The sequence below is a fragment of the Rhipicephalus microplus genome, chromosome 1 (assembly GCF_043290135.1).
Source record: "Rhipicephalus microplus isolate Deutch F79 chromosome 1, USDA_Rmic, whole genome shotgun sequence".
NCBI lineage: Eukaryota > Metazoa > Arthropoda > Arachnida > Ixodida > Ixodidae > Rhipicephalus > Rhipicephalus microplus.
Genome location: NC_134700.1, coordinates 261,483,381 through 261,506,247, shown reverse-complemented (window position 1 = coordinate 261,506,247; position 22,867 = coordinate 261,483,381). Strand labels below are relative to the sequence as shown.

Sequence of the window (22,867 nt, the reverse complement as noted above, 5' to 3'; positions counted from 1 at the left end):
TTGTTTAAGTTTTTAACGCGGCTATAGTGAAATTCTGTGTGAGTATTTTCTCTACAAGTATTTTAAGGTACCTAATAAACTTATTTAAATTAACATGACTTGTCTAAAGGTTCTTATCTTCACCAGTCTAAATGTCGAAAGCCCAAACAAAAACGTGAACAAAACGAAAGTAGATTGTCGGCGCTGCCATCTGGCGTTCAAATAACTTAGTTCAAAGTGGCAGGCTTACGGGACATGCGAGTGGGCTAGAACGTGGCGCACCCTGGGGAACAATGCGAAAACTCGTGTGAATGCGAAAGATGCAACAGGTGTGGGGGTCGAATGCTTTGGAAACCAAGCCGCAGATGCCATAAACAGCGTTGAACACGGAGCTCGGGGTTAGCGGCTGCCCATTGCGGATCGGGTCTGAACGGGACAGCGCCATATTCGCGGTAAGTCGAACGAAACTCCGCGTTTGCACTGTATCGCCATCCTCCGGGAATGTGCTTACGAGCAGTAGAGGACATCCCCCTCGGGCGAGATGCGTGAAATCCACGTCCTCAAGCTTTCCTACGGCCGATTCGTGTTGCATGTCACTCAATGCGGGGCATTGACGCGCCACTTTTGCACTATTCGTGGGTGAAACGCTTCGCGTTTTTCTGTGGGTTGCACCTCTAAGGGTCAACGACAAGAGCACTTCTTTCTTTTTGCGCTTGCCGTGGTGTGGTGGACGCCAAACATAAGCATAAAAGCAGCTCTCGCGAGGGGGCACAGAGGTTTTTGGGTTAGGCGATGGTCGCTCGATAGTCAGCCCGTTTCAATCCGCCGCTCAATGCTTCGCACCTTTGTACGTAGTTCGATGCCACCGCGATCTTTTGCTAGGTTTGCGAACTGGCATTGAACTCGTATTCCAATTTTTGTGGCTGGAAACGTAGACGCGGACCCACCTTGAGTGTAGGGCCCATCAATATCGCGGCGCGCACAGCCACGTCCGGGTTCACTTGTATGCCGCTCACGCAGTGCGCTGCCCGTTTGAAGCGCCATATCAGGCTGGTTATTTTGTCGCTTTTATACGAGTGTGCGTTCCTTTCTTCGTCTTCGACCGGACTGTCGTTCCCGAGTTTAGCCTGTCACGAACAGCGTGATGGGTCAGACGTTGAAACGTAGTGTTTCTCACCAACAACTGGCTGCCACTTCGACTGTGGCTCCTATACACCGATGCCCATGGCTCCCTTTCTATTTCGGTATCATTCCCTGCTCCCGTAACCTTGTGTTCGATGCTGTGTGCGTTTATTTGCATAAGCCGGAGTGCGCAATCGCGCGCGCGCGCGTTGGTTTTTTCTTGCGGTTGTTTCTGCTCGGATGCATATGCACGCGTGTGGTCCTAGCCAAGCAGCGGAACTAAGCAGCTACATTATGCCGTGCTCATCGTATCCCGCGTCGAAAAAGGAGCACTGCATGCCTGCCTCAGCCCCCGGCGACTTGTTTCTGCGCCGACCGTTCGGATTGATATGCGGGTCGATGTCATTGACACACATCTCGTGCCTCGGAACAGTAGCGGTAATCTCTCGCGTTCAGGTTCGAGAACGGCGCGTTCTCACGTGCCCCTTTGAGCGAGTCGTTAGCATTGTTAAGTGCGCTCAGTGTCGGCGAGGTTGGCCGGATGCAAATTGTCCGAGGATCCTTTACCTCCTCCCTTGTAAACACCTGCACGCGGGGAGCCAAGGACATTGGCCGCTGTGGCTGCCGGCGGTTGCTTGCTGCCAGAGGAAAGCAGCCGTGAAGTGTTCAAAATCTCAAAGACGTGACGTGACGGCTGTTGCGGAGTTTCCAGTTTTTTTTGCATGCCGCCGTTTGCGCAGTGTAATGGCTGCAGCCTTGGCTTGTGACCATACTTTCGGCTCATGCAAGCGTTTTGCGTGCGTAGGGATATTCTCGTTTCCTGTGAACGTCGCAGTGTATATACACGCTTTTTTTTTCCTGCCTGCTCGTGTCGTTATTATGCGCGACGTACGCGTGCAACCGGCTGGCGGATCATGTTTTCACGGCGTGCGGGTCGCTGCCTACGTAGTCTGTCGCAGCATTCGCTTTGATGTTTGCTCTTACGTCTATCGCATTACGATACCACTCTGGCGTAACGCTTTGACGATGACTCTTTCATCCCTCTTTACCTTGTATATTTTGCAGTCGTGTGGGAACGTACTTTTGGCCGCGACGGGCTGCATTGTTATCGCTGAAATAACCGGTCGTTTGGCGCCGATACAAATTTGCAGGAGTGAGTCGATACAGCTGGTTGCTTTTGCATCCTTCTCTACAGGTTGCTAAACGCGACCGTCCTTAATTTTGTGTGATTGTAGCAATGTTCGGAGTGCCAACACCGGTAGGCAGTTGTTTCCAGCTTCTGCGATGTTTATAACGAACTCATTCGCCATAGTGCACGTGCGTTGATCCCCCGAAGTCTCATGACGTCAAAGTATGGGCGTTCCCTGGACGGGAAGGACCATAGCATGTGGACGACCCACCGCCTCCACCTTTTGCGCACAGCACTTAGGAAAAGCTAACTTGCACGAACTTCACGATTTAAATCCAGCTAAGCATGGTGGCAACTTATTGCTGCACCGGTAGTCTTGTACAAGTTTCCTGAGCTAGACGCAGTACTCACTCACGAAAAGTTTGATAAAGATAGTAAAGCTATTTGTATCTTTCCCGCTTGCTCTGTCATTTTATTTACGGCGTTATGAGGGCCGTTAGTCGTTTCCTCGGTTGGGGTGTACGAGCTTCCATGGGCTGCCTGCGAAATAATGGTAGCTCTGGTGGGTCAAGACTGACGCAGGATCGTTGTCTAAGTGCCTCGTCACAAGGTTCTTACTCCCTCCCCTGTTTATCAGTGCTGTTACTGCCTCCTTGATGATCGATGATAGCGGCAGCATTAAATGGTGCCGGCAGATAATGCTGCACTCACCGCCTCTTTGCTTCTTTTCATCCTTTTTGTTCGCAGCGGTCGTGAAAGGGACAGTAAAGAAAGATATGAAAGTCTATGTTGATTGCTGAAATAGTGGTTCAGAAACCTCGTAGTGCTACTTTTGTGCCAAGGAAGTGCTTAGTTCGAAATAAAATCACGTTTGAGTGGTCTGCATCGCGATAGCACGGTTCAAATTACCCGCCTCAAGTGGAACTTTTCATGTCACTCTTGCCGTGAACAATGTTGCTCGCCTTTACTGCGTAGCCGCCTACACTAGTAGCAGCAGAACGGAAGTAGCGGGAGCCACAGCAGCAACAACGGCCTTTGAACAATTTCCTGCCATAGCATCCGAGATGACCAACGTGCTTGGTTTAACTGGGCCCGGCTAGATGGCACGACCTGCCCAGTTTAACCAGGCGGAACTTTTAAACCACTCGAGCTACTCCATAATAACGTCCGGGGGTTCTTTCCATGAATGAAAGAGAAACGAACAAGCATAATTTAATTACGTTTCCTAATGTACGAAAGGTTCTTTATTTAGTGGAGCTAATTCGATTACTAGTGATCAATTGTAGGTGGTAAGACTGACGTCAAGGGGATTATTTGCGAATGTCCTACACGTGGCGCATGTGCTTTCGTGCATTCCCAATGATTTATCGGCTAGTAGGGCACTGCTGTTGATAATATTGTCGTTCTAGACGCTGCCATACATTGAGCTTCACTCTGACCTGAATTGTTATTTCACTTTAGTGTCCCTTTAAGTCGTATTAGACAATAGCAGTGCCAACCAAGTCCCCAAATACCGCGTTAGAAAGCATTTGCCGCAGTACTAGCCACACAGCCGTATCATATACCAGCTTTTTCGCAGGGTGGATTTTGAACACACGAAATTTCGCGTCGCTTGCATGGTATGTAAGCGGCGTAGGTCGGCAAATTCTTATGCGTGCATTCACATCACACTCGTTTCTTACTCTCTAGTAGCCGCTATTGATAAAGTGTACTAACATTATTAGGCTCGTTTTATATTATATTATATATAATATATATATTATATTATTATATTATTTTATATATTTATATTGCACAATTATGCTTTCAGCTTCTCCATTGCAACCAGTGAAGCCCTGTTATCTATTGCGGACTAGTGTCTACCTAATCTTACGGTCAATGCGTAAGGACAGCATCATATTTGGACCTCTGTAACGCCGGAGTAATTGACTAATTCATGCGTTGTAAAGCTCCCGAAAGCAAAAAGCTATGAAAACTTCTTTTAGTCGCCTATGGCCTCCTTGACGTGTACATTAATTGAAGTATACGCTGCCAATGTTACATCCTCCATCACGGCATCTAAAAAAAATTTATGTGAACGGTTGGTTTTGTGTCAGGGATTCCTTAAAGCGTGCGAGCTGTACTATCGATCGCGCGTACCACGCCCGCAAGTGACCTGCATGGTTTCGACAATAACTGCACTGAAAATATCCTCCTCCTGACTCTAAAATCTAACACACGCGCACGCGTGTTTATCCAGCCTCATCGAGATGTGTCAAAAAAACGTTTCGTCGTTTTTAACGTGATTACTGTGTAACAGGAGCTACGAAACGAAACACTTGTTACTGGTTTTGCTGGGTAAATTATTGCGTAATTTGAACAATTACGCACAGAGGCTGATAAAGGACTCCCAAGGACGCACTAGTTGAGTATGCACGCGCTCCCAGTCATTTATGCCGAGCAAGTTAGTTTTTTATTCAAGGGGCACGTCGTCGTTTTCGTGTTTCTTGTCCTTTTTTATCTCACCCCCGTCCTACTATACCTCAGCTGCAAACACAATGATTGCGTCGTCACCGTGAAACTAAGTTTTTCTACGCGGGCTTTGTGCATTCTTGGCACGTGCACAAGCGAGTGCCTCACGCCGTAGTTTTTATTTGGCTTCGAAAACTTTCGTTGTGCACCCGGAAGTTCACACGCGTAATGGAGCGTTGTTGTGAAACGTCTGTTTTCTTCCTTTGCTTCAGGAGAGAGGGCGGGGGGGGGGGGGGGGGGAGTGAGACCGCGCCTTTTTTCTCTAAAAGCGCGTCATCACGCATGAACCGTTTCAGTTGAAGAAATTTCGCTCTTAACTACTCGGGTAGTTAAGAGCGAAATATATAACCACCCTTTGTTTCTCTCTGCACGAAAAGGGACAGTGTTGGCGGTGCAGCTATGTAAAGTCTCAGCTTGCAAGTTCTTCAGGTGGTCTACCGCGTTGGTGTAGCCGGTACGGTACTCGGATTCTGACCCCCAAGGTCGTGGGTTCGAACCGGGCGTGGAGGTCGCATTTCGACGGAGGCCGAATGTTCGATTTCGAGGTACGTTAAAGAACACCAGACATTGTTCGACATTTCCGAAGGCCTCCACTACGGCGTCCCCTAATAATCGTGCTAGTGTTTTGGGACTTTCAACCTCAAATAATAATAATAATAATAATAATAATAATAATAATAATAATAATAATAATAATAATAATAATAATAATAATAATAATAATCAAGTTGGCCGCACTGCCGTATCCCTCTCCACTCCCTAACCCCAGCCCATGGAGAAAAAAAAAAAAAAGAAAGGGAGCGTGACGCCACGCAGGCAACCTTTGCAAGCCGTGCCGTTTTCAAGCCAGCATTGTTGGCCCAACAAGTGGCCTTTTGCGCAACGTCACGACAGCAACGAGACTTGCCGATACTTCTAAGTACGGCGTCCGGTAGCTTTTAATCGAAACGCAACTTGCTCGGCGCAGACCAGCTGGGGCTGTGTTCCAATACTCACCGTAGACGGCTAAATAGACAGCTAAATGGACGGCGGCCATCCTAAGTCCTATTCCAATTCTCACGTAGCCGGCAAAATAGACAGCTCCGAGAAGACCGCATCGTAGACAAATACGATTCAGGCTACTTTGCTGTCTAAACAAAATGGCGGCTCTTCGAATCGCTCAGATAGATCGGATATCGCCGGAATGGTCGTCTGCACACAAGCTGGCGCTTTCCCAGACGCTCAATGTGAGTAACGTTTATTTGTTTTTGATTTCAACTCGAAATAAGCCAGAAAATACAACTATTACGTTTGTTTATCTTACCTTTTCCTTCTCGACGTGAGGTGGCGCATTGTCGCGTGAAAGCAGTCTAAATGTGTTCTATTTCTCGGGCAGCATGGGCTCGATGCTGTCTTCTAAGCATTCTTCGTAGACTGTCTACGTGCTGTCTAAGAATTGGAACACAGCCTGGCTCACGCAGGTGGTTCAAAGACGGAACAGCACCGAGAGTACTAAAACCTACCGCACGCTCTGACGTATTGATCACGTGTTGGGCCGACACGGTGGGCTTCACTCGTGTGACGTAATGCTCCATGCTTTCTTTTTCTTCCTTTATGCTCTATAGCCTCTCAGTCGCAGTTGAAGTTGAGGGGGTGGGGGGGTGCAGAAAGTGTCGCCTAGTTATGAGGCTGAAAAATATTTTTACGTTCAGTGATATCGCCTGCTATAACGAATTAGCTCATTGGACGTATCATATTCACTATGACGGCGCCTATCAAAGCGATAAATATTAGGTGTATACAGAATGTGTTCCAGTTCTAACAACATCGTAGACTGCTACGCTGACAGCTTAGATGACAACATCGAGCCTTTGTTTTCCGAGAATAGAACACGTCTGGACGGCTTTTGTACGCGCCGAGACGCCAGTTCGCGTCGAGAAGAGAAAGCTGAGATAAACAAACGCAACTGCTATATTCTTTAGCTTATTTCGTGTTCAAATCTAAGAAAGATTGAACTTCACTGTAGAAGTGTCTGGAGAAGCGTCTGCTCATGTGCAGGCGACCATTTCGGCGAGATCAGAACTGTCCGAGCAAGTCGCTGAGCCGCCATCTTGTTTGTACAGCAAAGTAGCCTGCATCGTTTTTGCTGACGATGCCGTCGTCTCGAAGCTGTCTATTTTGTCGGCTACGTGAGAACTTGGAGTGGGTCTTAAGGTGGCCGCCGTCCACTTAGCTGACCATTTAGTCGTCTACGGTCAGTATTGGAACACACTTTTACGACCGGCCCTGGGGAGCCAAGCAGGAAGAGTTTGGGGGAGAACCGGTTCTTGACCGACGGTGTCGTCCACCCCCACCTCCCCATTCGGGTTCCTCTTCTCGCCGGGAGAGCTCCGGGGTCTGCTGTGCGTTCGTGACCATATTTGGTAACATTTTGGGGCGCCGTGACCATATATGGACCTCGTGTTAGGTTGTGCCACTCCATGTGTTGTGAGGTGTGTTTCCCCCTCTCTCGTGGCCGAGCTGCCGGAGACACCGTATTGGCTGACGATGCGGACGGGGCGCCCAGTGTCAACGGCGCGGCGCTATAAAATGCCGAAGACGTTTTGTATCACACGCACTCTTCTCTCTTTGGGTCAGTTGACCACTTTTCCACATGTAAATAAATCTCTGTTGTTCGTTCGGGCGCTTCTTCTCGCTGATTTGTTAGACGATGGATCCTGCGACGGGGCCAGCTACCGAAAACGAGACCGGCAGGACCCGGAGTCCCAACAACACCCACAGTCGGCGCTGCAGGATATATGCGTGAGGACAGAGTATATACTCTGGGTATGCATCTGCAGCTTGCCGTAGTGGAGTCTTCTGGTTAGAACGCAAATCTTGAAACTTGCTAAATCTCGTTTCATGCTCGAGAAATTGCGCTAACTGCGCTCTACATCAGAGGAGGGGTGGTCGTCTAGTGCAACGATTTCCGTAGAGCCCAGCGTAGACGAGCTATAGTGCGGTGAAAACTGCGGCCGCGTAGCGCCACCTCGTGGTTTCCGCAATTCACTGGCCCAAAAGGCGTTGTTCGGATTCGTTCGTGCGCGGTAGAATACATCGTGACGACGAAGCACCGAAGAACATTCGAAAGAAGTGTCATTACAGATCAAAGAACAATGTCATGCAAGTGCGCCGCCTCGCTTATCTGCGAAAACACGTATACGCTTTAATTCTTCATAAAAGGTGTGATGCGTGCGAATACGGACACGGGAGACCAAGACACAAGCGTGGTCGTTGAAGAGAACAATTGCGACAGTGCTTGCTTTGTCACCCAAGTGATCAGTCCTTAGTTGCGCTGGTGCTTTATCGTGTCGCGTCATTCTGCTCGTTGTTTTTTCACGCGTTCTATTTTCGCTGCTTTGTCTAGTGTGCTTCTGCGGCTTATGTTGAAGTACATTATTGTGTACCTTTGCGCGTTCTTTACGCCATCCATAGTCATGGTTGCACAATAACGCTGCTTAACTTCATTAAAGTGGCCCTAAACGAGTTCCGATAATACCGATAATCGTTCGGCTTTTAAGTACCAAATCCACGATATAAGAATACTGTTTGGGGTTTAACGCCCCAAAACCACTATATCATGAGAAATGCTGTAGAGAAGTGCTCCTGAAATTTCGACCGCGTGGGGATATTTAACTTGCACCTAAATCTAGGTACACGGGCCTCAAAGCATTTTGGCCTCCATCAAAGATGCAGCCGCCGCAACTGGGATTTGATCCCGCGATCCTTAGGCTAGCTGTCGATTGCCGTAATATAACCACTAGACCGTCGCGGCGGGGCAAATTATCGATGTAGGAGACGCCGGAAATTCGGAGAATCTGGTAACGTGCACCTAAATCGGAGTGCACGGATCTCGAACATTTCAGTTAAACTGTGCCTGGGACGGAGCATCAGAGTTCCAGGTTCAGCTTAAGTTAGTTTAATTGAAAGGTCTTGCCAGCTATAGCCCCCAACACACGCCCTGTAGCATTTCACCTCCGGACCCGCCCGCCATTTGGTCCCATGCACCACCTTTTTCGGGTCAGCTCTGGGACCACCGTGGCGGGCTGAACAAGTCTTGGGACTGTCTTCGTTAAATGAGTTTACGACAGCATCATGTCGAGTTGGTTTGATTTCTTGTTACTTTCTTTTAGTGTGTCTTTGTATGATTGGGTCAAATATATTTAATTAGACCCTGGTTGTGCATTGTGCAATAAGTTGCGGAAAACAATGTAGAAGGCGGCACATTGCGGCTGCGCTCACAGAGTCCACGGTTTATGTGGCGGGAAAGTATCTCCGAGCTCGTAGCCCGTGCTGGCCCTGAGAAGTGTCCGTCTCTCTTCTTTGAGCAAGCCTGAATATACGCCCTATATAGTATCCGCCGGAATAATCGACTGTTTTGCAATGAAACGTTCGCGGTTCACTGCCTTCTGCTTAGGTGGCTCGGGTTCCGCCGGAAAAGAGAAAGCGCGCGCGCGTTGCTCACGCAATGAAAAAAAAAAAAACTGTGCCACCGGCCGTCCTTGTCGCTTTTGTCTCTTGTCTTTCATTGTGCGTGTCCCAGATGGCGACAGCGGGGCAGCCTCAGCTCGCTGAGAACCACTTGACCCGCAGACTCCGTATATACTTCGTAGGGTCTTCAAAGGCTTAACCAAGGATCTCAAACTTACCCCAGCTAGCGAGCCACACTCGCGAAATTTAGTACGTTAAGGGCATGTAAAGTGACGAACGAACGTAGGAGGGGGGAAAGGACCTACAAAATATCAGCTGACGTTGCCACTAGCGATACCTTTGCCATGATGAAACTTGTAGCGAAAAAAAAATCATAGCTTATCCACACAGTGAATGATAACGAGTGGAGCGAAGCGTCCGTCCGTGCGTTCGTCCGTGCGTCTGTCTGGCGACGAGCACGAGCCGACGCAGCCCTCCGTGCTTCGCCCATGCCTCAACAACGATCCGACACGTATACGGCCACGATCCAGGAGACTTGTGAGAGGCACTCATTCCCCGTGCACCCATGCTCAGCCCGCGCAGCAGCCAATCGGAGAGTTGCGGTACTGCTCCATCTAGAATATCTTCGCTCAACTGCAGTTTGTATGTACTTCTATGAGACAGCGCCATCTATTATACCGTTCGGGAGACACGACCAGTTACGCCTGACGCGGGACAAGATTAGACCAAGAGGAGCTTCACTCCTAAAAAAAAAAAAAGAAGACAGAGAAAGTAGTGACGGGGTGAGGCGCTTACTTACAACAGACATCTTTTATTGAACAGAAGTGTGGAGCATATACGTTCACCAGTGCGCGCACGTGCTAAGAGACCTGGCTGGGCTGACGTAACGAATCAAATGAAACGATAACTCTAGGGAGCGGGAGCGCTCGGCGTAATCAATGTGCCCCCGACCCCTGGTTGTCGTTTCATTTGATTTGCTTTGTCAGCCAATAAACGTTCTTTTGAAAGTAGGCGCATCGCACCGTAGCCACTTGCTGAGGTCAGTGTAATTTTTTTTGACGCTATAAGTTTCACCGCGTGTCACCGCTAACATGCCCACTCTTACATAGTTTCATCTTAACCATATCTCGTATATGGGCCATTTCTGAAGGAATTTTGGTGCCAGCAGCATATGGATACCGATCTCCAAAATGTCTAAACTCGAGACGCCGATTCTGGAATACGGCTGTTTTACGGTTATGTATCAACACGTAGTGGCCGCATGGGATGTCCCAGAAAAAAAAAAAAAAAAAAAAAAAAAACCTTAGACGAGTCATGCCCCTGTATAGCTCATGAACATAAGAAAATAAAAAAAAGGGAAACGAGGACAGTTATGTACGGGCCTGGCCGCTATCGGAAGGTCTGCGGGCCGCGTATTTGAAAATTTGGACTATCCGCAATTTGGATATATGGGCTGTTTGTTGGAGGGCTCATTAAAATGCATGTCTATGCGTATGCAAGCAACAGTCATGACTAAAACTATTACGCATGAAATATTGGTTTCAAATGAAATAGTCGCAATAATTCGTTACTAACGGTAAGATGCGCTAACTGCAATGTTTTGGATCTGAAGATGATGCAAATTTGCGATCAACATTTCAGGGAAAGATAGCTAAAGAAGCGGATTAGATAAATAGAAATATAGATAAATGAGATGCGCGAGGTAAGAGGAAACGTGTTGACGTGATCCTCGCGGATCTTCGTATTATCTGAAAAATCGTATCGCCCGGGGGCTTTCCGCAGAAAATTCTAGAAATTCTTCGTGACGTAACCAATATAAATTTGAAGAAATAAAAATTAAAAAATAAGTGCTACGGTTTTATACGTGTCATCATCTGATCATATAAGGCACGCCGAAGGGAGCCTATCCCTATTAATTTTTGTCGACTAAATTTGTAACTTCACTGTAAACAGAAATAAGCCGAGATGGGAGTAAATGACCTTGTCCTCTAGTGCACGCCCCGATGGGAGTTTTATAAACCCCTCCGTTGGGAGTAAAAAATTTACTCCCCATCCGTAGGGGGTTTTTGCATGGTGCCAGGGGGGTTTTTATTTACATCCATTGGGGAACTTTTTCAGGTCAGTATGGGAGTAAATTTTTTGCATCGACAAAGAAAAAAATTACGTCAGCAGCCGTACCATGCGCTAGCGTAACTTTAATTACATAACATTTAATGCGCACAACAATGAATACAGTACACAAACATTATCACAATGTTCACGTTATACCACAACACTCGCACTCACCACAGCTTGCCACACGCAGTACACACCTACCACGTAGTCACCGGGTATATATATGCACCACATTTTTACCTCCCATGTCGCCCTGGTGAAAGCCTTTTTTTGCTGTTAATTAGGCAATAAATACGCACGGCGTAAGTATGAACTTGCGGTGGTCTGATGCAAGCACTTCAACACACATGCCTTTTATCCTAAGCCTGCCTAATATTTATTATTTTTTTTACTATAGCGAAAAAGTTTCATCAGTTGACGCTCTGTCGTACGGGCTGAATTTGCATTAGCACTACTGTTTGTGGACCCGTAAAATGCACGGAATCATACACAAAGTGCGCGCGGCCTTGAATGAACACATTAACGAGGCACATTTAGCAGCTCCAGCGATGAACCGAGGTAGACCGCCGCTACCGCGTTCGACGACTAGGCCTCACTCCCGAGTACGGCACGGTGATTCGATGAATGACAGCTGGCGATCACAAAATGCTTGCTGATGTGCAGTTTACGTCTCATTTTTCCCATGCACAGAAATAGGTGTCCGCTATTCACGCAGTTTAAGCTACAGAGCGATAGACTTAAACGAATGAGACGGTTCGCAGCCGCTGTTCTCATTGCTCGCATGCATTGCATGTATAGCTCGCAGAGCTCGCCACGGCGGCCGGTGCGCAGTGCGAGCTCGATACGATGCCGGCTTGATACCGACGCCATAGCGAGGCCTTCCTACCGCTTAGATGTTGCAGCCGGTGAAATACCGGTGACACTCCGAGAAGCCACTATCGGCGGAGACGGGGCGACCGCGTCGCCGGCGCAACTCTGAGACTGGTTGCCGGCCAGCCTGCCGTAGTCGAGCGAAGCCTACTTCAGACCACTTCGAAGTTTCTGATGGTGAAACTCCAGGAGCAGCCGCTGACGATCGTAACAGCTTACTTTTGCTACCATTAATTTATTCTTCGAAGTGTTTTGTTACTCGGCCCTTTGAAGCGCGGCATTCACGACGTTTCGTTGAAGAATTGGACCGATGTGCAGCGTGGTTTACGGTGCGAAATATATTGAAATGTTCCCAGTAAATACCAACCGGTCGTTGCTATTCTTCGCTGCACTTATAATTTCGTTGCCTGTTGACAGATGCTTACACCGTTAGCCATACAAAGCACATGTGTTTCGCACCGACGTGCAAACATATGCCCGTACACACACACACACACACACACACACACACACACACACACACACACACACACACACACACACACACACACACACACACACACACACACACACACACACACACACACACACACACACACACACACACACACACACACACACACACACACACACACACACACACACACACACACACACACACACACACACACACACACACACACACACACACACACACACACACACACACACACACACACACACACACACACACACACACGCACACACACGCCCAAAGAGGGCTTTTAAAGCTCCTATAGGGAGTTTGTAACCACGTGACCTGAAACTCCCTGGGGAGTTTAACAAGTTCATGTCGTTCATAAACTCTGTAGGGGGCGTTTTACGATGACATGTGCCGAGTTCACTCTCTACCAGGGAGTAAATAATTGGGGCAGGAGAGTTTTGTGGGCTCATGTGCTGGAGAAACTCCCATCTCGGCTAACTTTTGCTTACAGTGTTTGCACCTGGTGTACTCGTAGCTCCTGATTAAGTCTCGTACACTGTCCTGCAGCCTTTGTTTGACAAAGCAGTGAAGTCTCGAAGTGAACGGCAGGTATTCCGACGCTAGAGGATTCACATTATTTCAGCATCATCTCTTGTGAATGCATGTCTTTTTTTTTAAACCATGGTCAGACACATCTTGGGCTTTCCCACCGATCATATCGGTCTTTCGCACATCGCGACGTCAGAATAAGGAGATCACGAAACGCCGAATGCATTCGCACAGCAGTTCTCCTGCATGCGCACGAGTCTTCACTCTTTAGTGCCGTTCAAATTTAGTCGTTACGTATGCTAAACTATAACTTTAGCAGCTTATAAGATGGCGGCACGAGTCGTACCACTATAGGGCTAGGAGGTATCCTTTCGGCTATATAAATATGTAACCGCACCTACAAAGGTACCTTCCGTTGTATAGCGCTGCTCCTCTCGCGACTAAAGTTTCTTTTGCGGAATACAAGCAACAGGGCACATGTGTATACATGTGACGCCCAACGAATGCCTTCGGACGACACTCGCAGTTCTCGGACGGGTATACCTCCTTTTCCAGCGTTTCTGGATTTGCATTCGAATGCACCCTGTGTATACACACACGCAACACAGACTCCAGAATGAGTTCCGGCTGGAGACGAAGACCGGCGGCGCACGTTTGTATACGCATGACGCCACCATGCCCATATGTACATCCGAACGGCGGCGGCCGCTGGCATGTCTGAAGTCCGTGACGGGTGAAATTCTCGCAGCTGCTATGGCATATAGCCACATACACACGCTTGCACCGATGAGTCTCCGCGGGTTAAATTTAAACGCGTCGCGACGCGGTCGCCAGAAACGTGGCGCGAGTTTTAGTGACAGCTCAATTAAGTGCAAGCATTCGGTGCAGCTAGCTACGTGAGGCCCTCCGGTATAAGGCCCAGTCTGTGGATCCCTCGGAAGTGCGAGCTGTGGCGCGAGAAGTGCTGTCATTTTTCGGATGAGCGCGCCGTGGTTGCGAAAGTGTCAGTGCGCGTGTTCGGTTTCGGCATGTATACGTTGCGTCCAGAGAAGCAGGAGGATTAACCAGAATCGAGGAACCAGATCATTTTTTCCCTTTTTTGTTTGAAAACTATAAACAACAAAAAATTAACTTTGATATCATGCACTCTAATACGTTCTCTGCGTTGAAAAGGAGGAATGGTGGATAAAACGAGCATCGAGCATAACGCTGTCAAGTGTGCGATGACCGGCGATGTCAACACGTATAAGCGCGCTTGAATCGCAGTTTTGAGTGTAGTCCTGTCTTGTGACCCGTGTGGTATAGAGCATTGGACGCGCGATTCGAAAGGTGCGGGTGTCGCATCCCATCGACGAAAAAGTGATTTTTTTTTGTTCGCGTTTATTCTGTTCAATTCACGTTACAGTTAGTGCACTACAGTTACGCATACTTTAGTATCGCTTATAGGCTTTCACCGGCGTCATTGCCTGTTCTGTCCATTTGTCTGTGTTTCCCTTCTTTAGTTGATTCGAATATGCGTGGCACGCGAATCTCGTTTCGGTGTCGCACTCCATGTATGCACGTGAATATATATATGGACGCCGAACCGGAATCGGTATTTCGCTATGATGTAAGTTCATAAAAGGCGTAGCAGTTATACAATTCAGCAAACGAGCCACCCATAAAAAAAAAAACGCGGGAATGATATGTAAAGAGAAGTGCGAGCCGCGGGTCTGTCAACGTTCAGTTCGCCGTGCTTTGTTTTACAATGATGTTTTCAAGAAAAGAGCAGTAGTGTTTTTTTCCGGCTGGCGGTAATGGTTAGCAGCTGGCACGCAGGCGGATTTTGTTACGAGTATACAGCTTTCAAGTAGGCAGAACACACACACACACACACACACACACACACACACACACACACACACACACACACACACACACACACACACACACACACACACACACACACACACACACACACACACACACACACACACACACACACACACACACACACACACACACACACACACACACACACACACACACACACACACACACACACACACACACACACACACACACACACACACACACACACACACACACACACACACACACACACACACACACACACACACACACACACACACACACACACACACACACACACACACACACACACACACACACACACACACACACACACACACACACATATATATATATATATATATATATATATATATATATATATGTGTATATATATGTATATATATATATATGTGTATATATATGTGTATATATATGTATATATATATATATATATATATATATATATATATATATATATATATATATATATATATATATATATATATATATAAGCGCGAAACGTTATTGAGTCAGTTGCGCTAGAACGGACGACATTGAAGGGTGATTCTAAAAGATGCATACTTCTTTGCGACGGCGTGATGGTGGTGTTTTTATCCCGGAATGCGCGTGTGTCATTCGCTTCCGGAGCGGATTTGGCAGCTGGATCTTTTGTGAGTTTTCATTTTCAGTTCGGTATAACTATGGTCTACATGGTTGTCTCTCCCTTTAAGCGAACTTCTATAGACGTGGCGCATCCGTTTCGGTAATGTACAACTACTACACGCACGAGTCATTAGTAGAGCGTATACTGTGGCGTATGCGGAATGAATGTGCAATGCAGGAAAATTCGTCGCCACGCGCGTTAGCTGTTCACTGAATGAAAGAGGGAATGAGGAACATGTATATATCTGTGAATGTTTTTTTTTCACGTTTCGATTGCTGACGGCTCGTTCGAGGGCGTTCGTTTCCTTAATTGTGAGTATAGGTTGATTACTCTCTACGGCGATAAGTGTTTGAGCGATCCTTCATTACAGCGACCACTTTAGTACGAATTGCAGTGTGCGTGTCAATGTGTTTACGTAGTTTGTGCCTTCCCTCGAAACATCTCAATTAAATCGCACTGGAGCACCGACAACAGTTGTTTATTCGAAGGTCGCTGGTTCGGTCCTTGACACGCACGCACGCACGCACGCACGCACGCACGCACGCACGCACTAGACGCGAACACGACGACAAGGGCGGCACTTCCAACTGATTCATTTCAAGCATGAACCAGAGCGGTACTTGAAAAGTAACCCACGCGTGCGCAGAATAGCCCGCACTGTCTAACCTACCCACATCTCAAACAATCTAATCTCGGAAGACCGCAGCTGTATTGCAGTTTCACTAATACATTCATCACCCAACTTGGTGATACAAGAGGCCTCTATAGTAGACACGTGTTCTTCTCCCCCCCCTCTCTCTCTTTTGTGTGTGTTTTTAAAGGCGGCAGAATGTAATTCAGCAAGCAATGCCAACAGCGCTCTGTCTCTACTGTCCTTTTTTTTTCCGAGTTTCTGTGCTGCCCTTTCTATGGGAGCACTATGAACCAACTAACCCAAGCCAAGGTACTTCTCAAGTACTTCTCTTAGGCCAAGAAGAAATTTTTCTCAAGTGGCTTGTTGCTTGCAGGGTGCCATGTGATCAGGGCTGCCGCAGCAGCCATGGGCCGGAGGCTGAACCTGTCGCACCTGAGCCAGGAGGAGTGCGAGCGCATTCTGGCCGTCATCCAGCGCGACCTCGAGCTGCGAGCACGAGAGAAAGAGCGCCTCGGGTATGTCAGATCACGTGTCTTTTCGTGTCGACTTTCCACGGTTCATCTCGTCGCACCCGCCACGGTCTAGTCAAGGCCGTAGCCAGAATATTTTTTTCTCGGGGGAGGGCCACCAGATGCAGGCCTTAAAAAAACTCGTTTTTTTTCGTTTTCATTATTCCCCCGCATCAATTCAAATGGGGCGGGGGGGGGGGGGGTCTTCACTCTCCCTGCTGGCTACAGGCCTGGGTCCAGTGTCTATGGTGCTCGTCTGCTGACCCGAAGGTCCCAAGATCGAATCCTGGCCTCAGCATCGGCATTCCCGTGGGGGAGAAATGCTGGACGCCCTTGTGATTACATCAGGGCGCACATTAAACATGCCCCCGGTGGTCGACAATTATCAGAGCCCCTCTCAACGGTGCCTCTCATAATCATATTGCGGTGGTAAGACGTAAAACCCCAACTATTATTAGTATCCATTCTACACAGACAAAAATTTGTCTTAATCATTTTCTTTCAAATCTTTCGATGATGGTATATCTCCCCCCCCCTTTTTTTTCTTTACTGTTTATCGACTCGTTATCCCCGCCGCCCGTCATCAATGTATCAAATAAGATATTTTTATCTGCTTAACTTCCTTACAGTTGCTTCAATTCGCATCTCTATATTATATTTGGGGTACTGCAAGGACGGGAAGTGCAGAACGCATATACAATGTAGGTGTTTGGGTAAATTGTACACTCTGCGTAAAATGCCCGTTTAGTATTGTTTTTTTTCGCCTTTTATTCCCACTTAAACAGAAAAAAATTAAAAAGTCACAGCGTATTCGTGAAGTGAATGATGATGAGTGGGGCGAAGCGTCCGTCCGTCTATCCGTCCGTCCGTCCGTGATGCGTCCGATCGCGTTCGACAGTGCAGACGGCGCACGGGTAACACCGACGCGACGCGAGCCAAAGGAGCCGAGCGCAAGAATCTTCAACGCGCCCGCCGCGCTGCTTCGTCCACGCCCCACCAACGATCCAGCACATACGGTGACTATCCAGTAGACTGAGAGGCACTCGTTCTCTGCGCACTCAGGCAATGCGTGCTCAGCAGCCAATCGGAGAGTTGCGGCAGAGTAACGCCATCTAGAAAGTGAGACGAGAAATGGTCATTCAATTCTTTAGCCTTCTTTCCCGTCTCTTCTTCTCTCGGTTACACGTGGCCAGTGACAAGGTTAGACTATATTTGAGGAGCTTCGCCCTTAAAAAGCACTGAACGCGACTGTTTCACTTGTTCGAATGGTTCTGCTAAAAGTCGTTTCAGCATATGTTTCTGATACCGGGGAAGACTCGCCCGCCGCCCTCTGCCACTGGAAAGAATAGAATTTGGTGCGATCATCGAGGTATACGCGTCGCACAACGTCCTTGGTCGGTGTGATTGAACTGCAGTAATACAAACGTACGACAATTGCCGTTTTATGCAGTTCAAGGTTGCTACCTTCACAGGAACACGGGTGCACGTATACTCTCGGAGGCGCAGATAAATCGGATTACCCGTAATATTTCTGTTTCCCCCTATACTTGCCCCGAATATTTTACCGCAGCGCCGTTATGTCTGTGTAGGTATATATGGCGCTCTCTCCGCGACCCGTTTCGGAGTCTGCGACCCGAAGTCGTTCGCGTGGCGCCCTCTGGTTCCACGAGTCGCCTTGTGCGTGAGCGCTCGCGGCAATGCCCGCACAAAACGGTCGGTGCCCAGTCGAGATAGAACGCTGATCTGGGCTAAGGTTGTCGAAGGTCGCCTTGCCTCCCTATACATCTGTCTACTGGCGCGCGCGTGTGTCTATGCCTTTTGCTCGCCGTTTCGAACGTGCGATTGCCTGCGCTTTCTTCTCAATTCAATCGCGAGCGACTGCGTGTCTCTTTTTTTTTTCTTCCTTCTTGTCGTTGACTGTATACGCTCGTGTCACCTTCGGCTCACCGAGGTCGTCGTGCTGCTCGATCAGGTTTTGTTTGCGGCTGTAGCCGCGTGTGTTTACAAAGCGCGTTTGCCCGTTTTATAGACTGTCTATCTCAGTCGACCCTTATTCTTCCTCACTCGTTTTTCCCCGCTGTGTGCGCGCGTGTGTGGGTGGGTTCCCTCTGTGCGAACTTCGATTTCGATATAGAAACGTGGCTGCGGTTTCTCTTCTTTTGCCACGCGGTGAGGCCTCCCGTACAGGGGGTCATCGCATATACCGCGCACTACGTGGGTACTATATTACATACACACGTCAGGAGGACAGAGGGCGCGCGCGCGGCTTTGGATGTGCCGAAAGGCCGGCCCGGCCCGGCCGTCCACGGGCTGCTGTATTTTCCTCTAACGCGAGGAGTCTCGCTTCGGTTGCTAGCTGGAAAGAGCAGTTGGGTCTTTCCCTCCACGCCTTCTTTTTCATTTCTTTCCCCCTCATGTAATCGCCGAGCGCCAGCAGCCGGCTTTTGACTGGTTCTCTCTTCACCCTCTTGGTAGCTCGTGCCGTTCGAATGGCCGTCTGTGTGTATACGACTGTGTACGTGTCGTTCACCGGCGTTTTCACGTCCCGGCGGCTATGGAGAAGACTGAATTTCCTCGTGGCCTGCACGACGCTCGTGTACAGAAACTGAGGATGCACTTTTTGATGCTTGCACATCGCCTCCATACAGGTTGCAGACTGTAACATGCGTTTTTGATGGTCTCCATGTAGTGTCCGCACTGCACCTCCCACGCTCGCCTTAACCCCCCCCCCCCCCCCTTTATGCCCGTCAGCTCATCGTAAAGCATCGCATACCGTCGAAAATGAGGAAGCATGAAAGTCGGTAGTACAAATCTTTTGTTATTCGTCAAGGCCGTATTTCCCGCGAAAAAGCGGTAGTTACCGAACTGGAACGGCTCTCGAATGCACGTCGCATAGCCAGCGACTTTTTTTTTTTTGTTACCCTGCTTTCGTTCAATTACTCTTTCTTAATAAGTTTGCCCTTCGGCGGAGCGCGCACATGGTAGCGCTCGCTCGAAGCAGCGTGCGCGCCGATGGCGTGTTTTGTGGCACACTTTTGTTTCGGCGGCGGCCGGCTGTCTGGCAGGTTCGCCAGCTGACCGTGTTGCTTGGTCTCGCCCCGAAACAGTCGGTGTTCGTATACTACAGCGCTGGCATGCAGTAGTGCCGCGGGTGGTTCCCGCCGATGGTATCTGCGACGCGGTCCACCCGTGCTACAGATCCAGTTAAAAAGTCTAACGGTCATCTCGTGAGGCGGTAACGGTTTGCTTTGCGAGTTGTATGGATCGGCGCCGCGCAGAGCACCGCAGTGCGATAAGCCGACGCGCGCCTCTGCAGCGCGGGCCGTTTCGCTAGGATAAACGAGCCGCTTTCATTCGCCCTTGATTGCCAAACACGGGCGGTCCTTGGCCTTTGGGGCCGTGTCGGAGGCCTTCGCTTTCGTTTCGTGCGCTTCTCTGATTGAACTGCGGTGCGGTGGCGTAAATCATGTCTCACTCCCGTATTCACAAGCGCTCCTCGACTCGACTTTCACCCTTCACTTGACAGACTTGAGCACTGCGCCGCTGCTCGGCTGAAAATGACGCTGCGCTACTCAAGAACAGCAGCAAATTATCACTTATATGCAGTGACTTGCCCTGCATAGAGATGGCGCTCCCATCGGCTATCTCAAGTGAAGGTGGAGCGTTGAGTGAAGGGGCGTTCTAGAATACGGGGGTTAATCCCTCTGCTTCTTCTTAGGGGTGCCGTTTTGCCTTGAACTTATCTCCTTGGTTCTATCGTTACTTTGCTACGTATGGAGCTCGACTATCGCCTTGATGTTATACACAGTAGAGGACTTCGTCTTCTCCGTTATCTGACGACGATGATACGGAAATGATGTCGCTGCAGGTTCGCTTGCTGTTGTACCAGCGCTGTTTTAATGAAATAGCATTCTCACTTGGAAACCAATCGCCAGTACTTGTTGTGCTTGAGTATATGTGGCGTGGCACCAAGCCCAAATGCCCGAGTACCGTCAGAAAAGTCGCTTTATATGTGCCACTGACGGTATATGTACTCCTGCTGTGGCCTAATAATTATGGGTGGCCCTGCCGCGGTGGTCTAGTGGCTAAGGTACCGTCGGCTGCTGACCCGCAGGTCGCGGGATCGAATCCCGGCTGCGGCGGCTGCATTTCCGATGGAGGCGGAAATGCTGTAGGCCCGTGTGCTCAGAGATTTGGGTGCACGTTAAAGAACCCCAGGTGGTCAAAATTTCCGGAGTCCTCTACTACGGCGTCTCTCATAATCATATGGTGGTTTTGGGACGTTAAACCCCACAAATCCATCGATCATTAGGGGTGTTACAATGGCCAAAAGCTCGGCGAATATAATTTGTGGCTGCTTTCAGCTGCAGTGGCGATAGCTACCAAGCACCGTGCGGACAGCAGCAGTATCACAACATGACACTGTGATATTGGAATCCATACAGATATCGACAAATAGTGGCAGATTAATACGTAATGTTGTCGCATTCGTCAATGGAGAGAAGCTCAAGGATCAACTCGGGTCATTTTTTTTTTTACAATGAACCTGAATATGGCTAACGTCCGGGGTTTCGTGGCGTCGACCGTGTGCAAAAAGTCCAATGTCCAACAAATGGCTAGTTTCCCCAGGCTCCCCGAGTTATTTAGTCGTCCACTTTGGAGCACGATGAAATGAAAACAGCATGCTGCCGCGTCCGCGCTCTACCAGGACACACACGTGACTCGGGGCAACGGAAGCCATTTAACAAAAATAGTTATAAAAAGAGTCTGAGGACCTTCATGTTCAAGTTTGACGCAGCTTGTGTCGCGTCTGGAAGCTATGTCGCCCCTGAAGCCTACTAATCAAGAAAAGAAGTACATGCCAGAGCCAAATGAAACAGATAAAGCTATATAGCAGCTGTTGTTTGCACATTGTATTTATGTTCTGCATTAACCGGGGCACGGCCGCACATAACAAGGACTCCCGGCGAGCAAGTTTCATACGGGGGAAGATAGTGGCAACGCCGCCGGTCGGCATGACGCCTGTGAAGATTCTGCACGTTGTGCGCACGCGTCGAGAGCATGCGGCTTGTCAGGCGAGACGACGCACGCCGCGAAGTGTCCTCTTGTAAGTGGGTTTGACGCCTGTGTGATACGCGGCGGACTGTGTGCAGTGGCGTTAACTTTGACGGGCACGTTCGCATCCCAGCTGGCCTACCAAACCGCCACGTAACGTCTGCGTCGTGTGCTCGACAACTTCACTGGTGGGTCCACCTTCGCAGAGTAGAATGGCTCGCAAAGTTTTACTTCTTTTCTGCAAGTTGCTCGATACGAGACGTTTTGTTCGCACCCTACGTGGACCTCTTATGCCCTGGAAACACAACGTAGTTCGAAGTGTTTCTTTTTTTTTTTCTCTGCCTCCCTCTTGGTTCTCGTGACACAAAGCTCTTACGCGGAGCTCTTACTCGAGAGATTGCGTAGTGCGGCCTTCACCTCGTCCCGCCTTTGTCAGGCGGCGTCCGACTTTTAGATGGTCGTGTGGCTTTGGTTGCTTATTGGTGTGACTTCCTACAAAAACAGCGGTCTGGAACAAAAAAAAAAAAAAACACCGCGACGAGAAGCGCTTCGTTGTTGCGTCTCTTTCATTTTCCTCTTCCCTGTCCATTGTCGGCTTGTACGAGAAGCTAATTCTAAAGCGTTTCGTTTCCGTAACGTAGTAACGGGTTTGCTTCATTTGACATGGAGGAAGGGGGGGTTGCCGGTGTGTGCGAATGTGTGTGTGTGTGTTTTGATATAATTTTACCACGCATTCGTCATTTTTAAAGGAACAATAAAGAGCAAACCTGTTTTTTGCGTCTTAGTAAAGTACTATTTCACAATAGCGAAAACTCCACTCTTTACCGCGACACTGTGCTTGGTAAGCGAGAAAACGCAAAAAAAAAAAGAGCGGGAAGAGACGCCACCCCGCACCAAACACCGTGACGTCGCAGATTTTGAAAGCGTCTGCTGTGTCCTGCGTAGCTTCTAATCGGTAAAAATG

At 48.7% G+C, this 22,867-nt stretch overlaps 1 protein-coding gene across 1 annotated transcript in view; it reads left to right on the top strand.

Annotated features, from left to right (window-relative positions):
• Nucleotides 1-292: 292 nt before the first annotated feature.
• LOC119186953 (uncharacterized) overlaps nt 293-22,867 on the top strand; it is a 114,852-nt gene continuing 92,277 nt past the window's right edge. The window contains exons 1-2 of the mRNA XM_075894060.1: nt 293-431; nt 16,713-16,854. Of these exons, the coding sequence (XP_075750175.1) occupies nt 16,745-16,854 (110 nt within the window). The 5' untranslated portion in view covers nt 293-431; nt 16,713-16,744. The remainder of the gene's footprint in view (nt 432-16,712; nt 16,855-22,867) is intronic.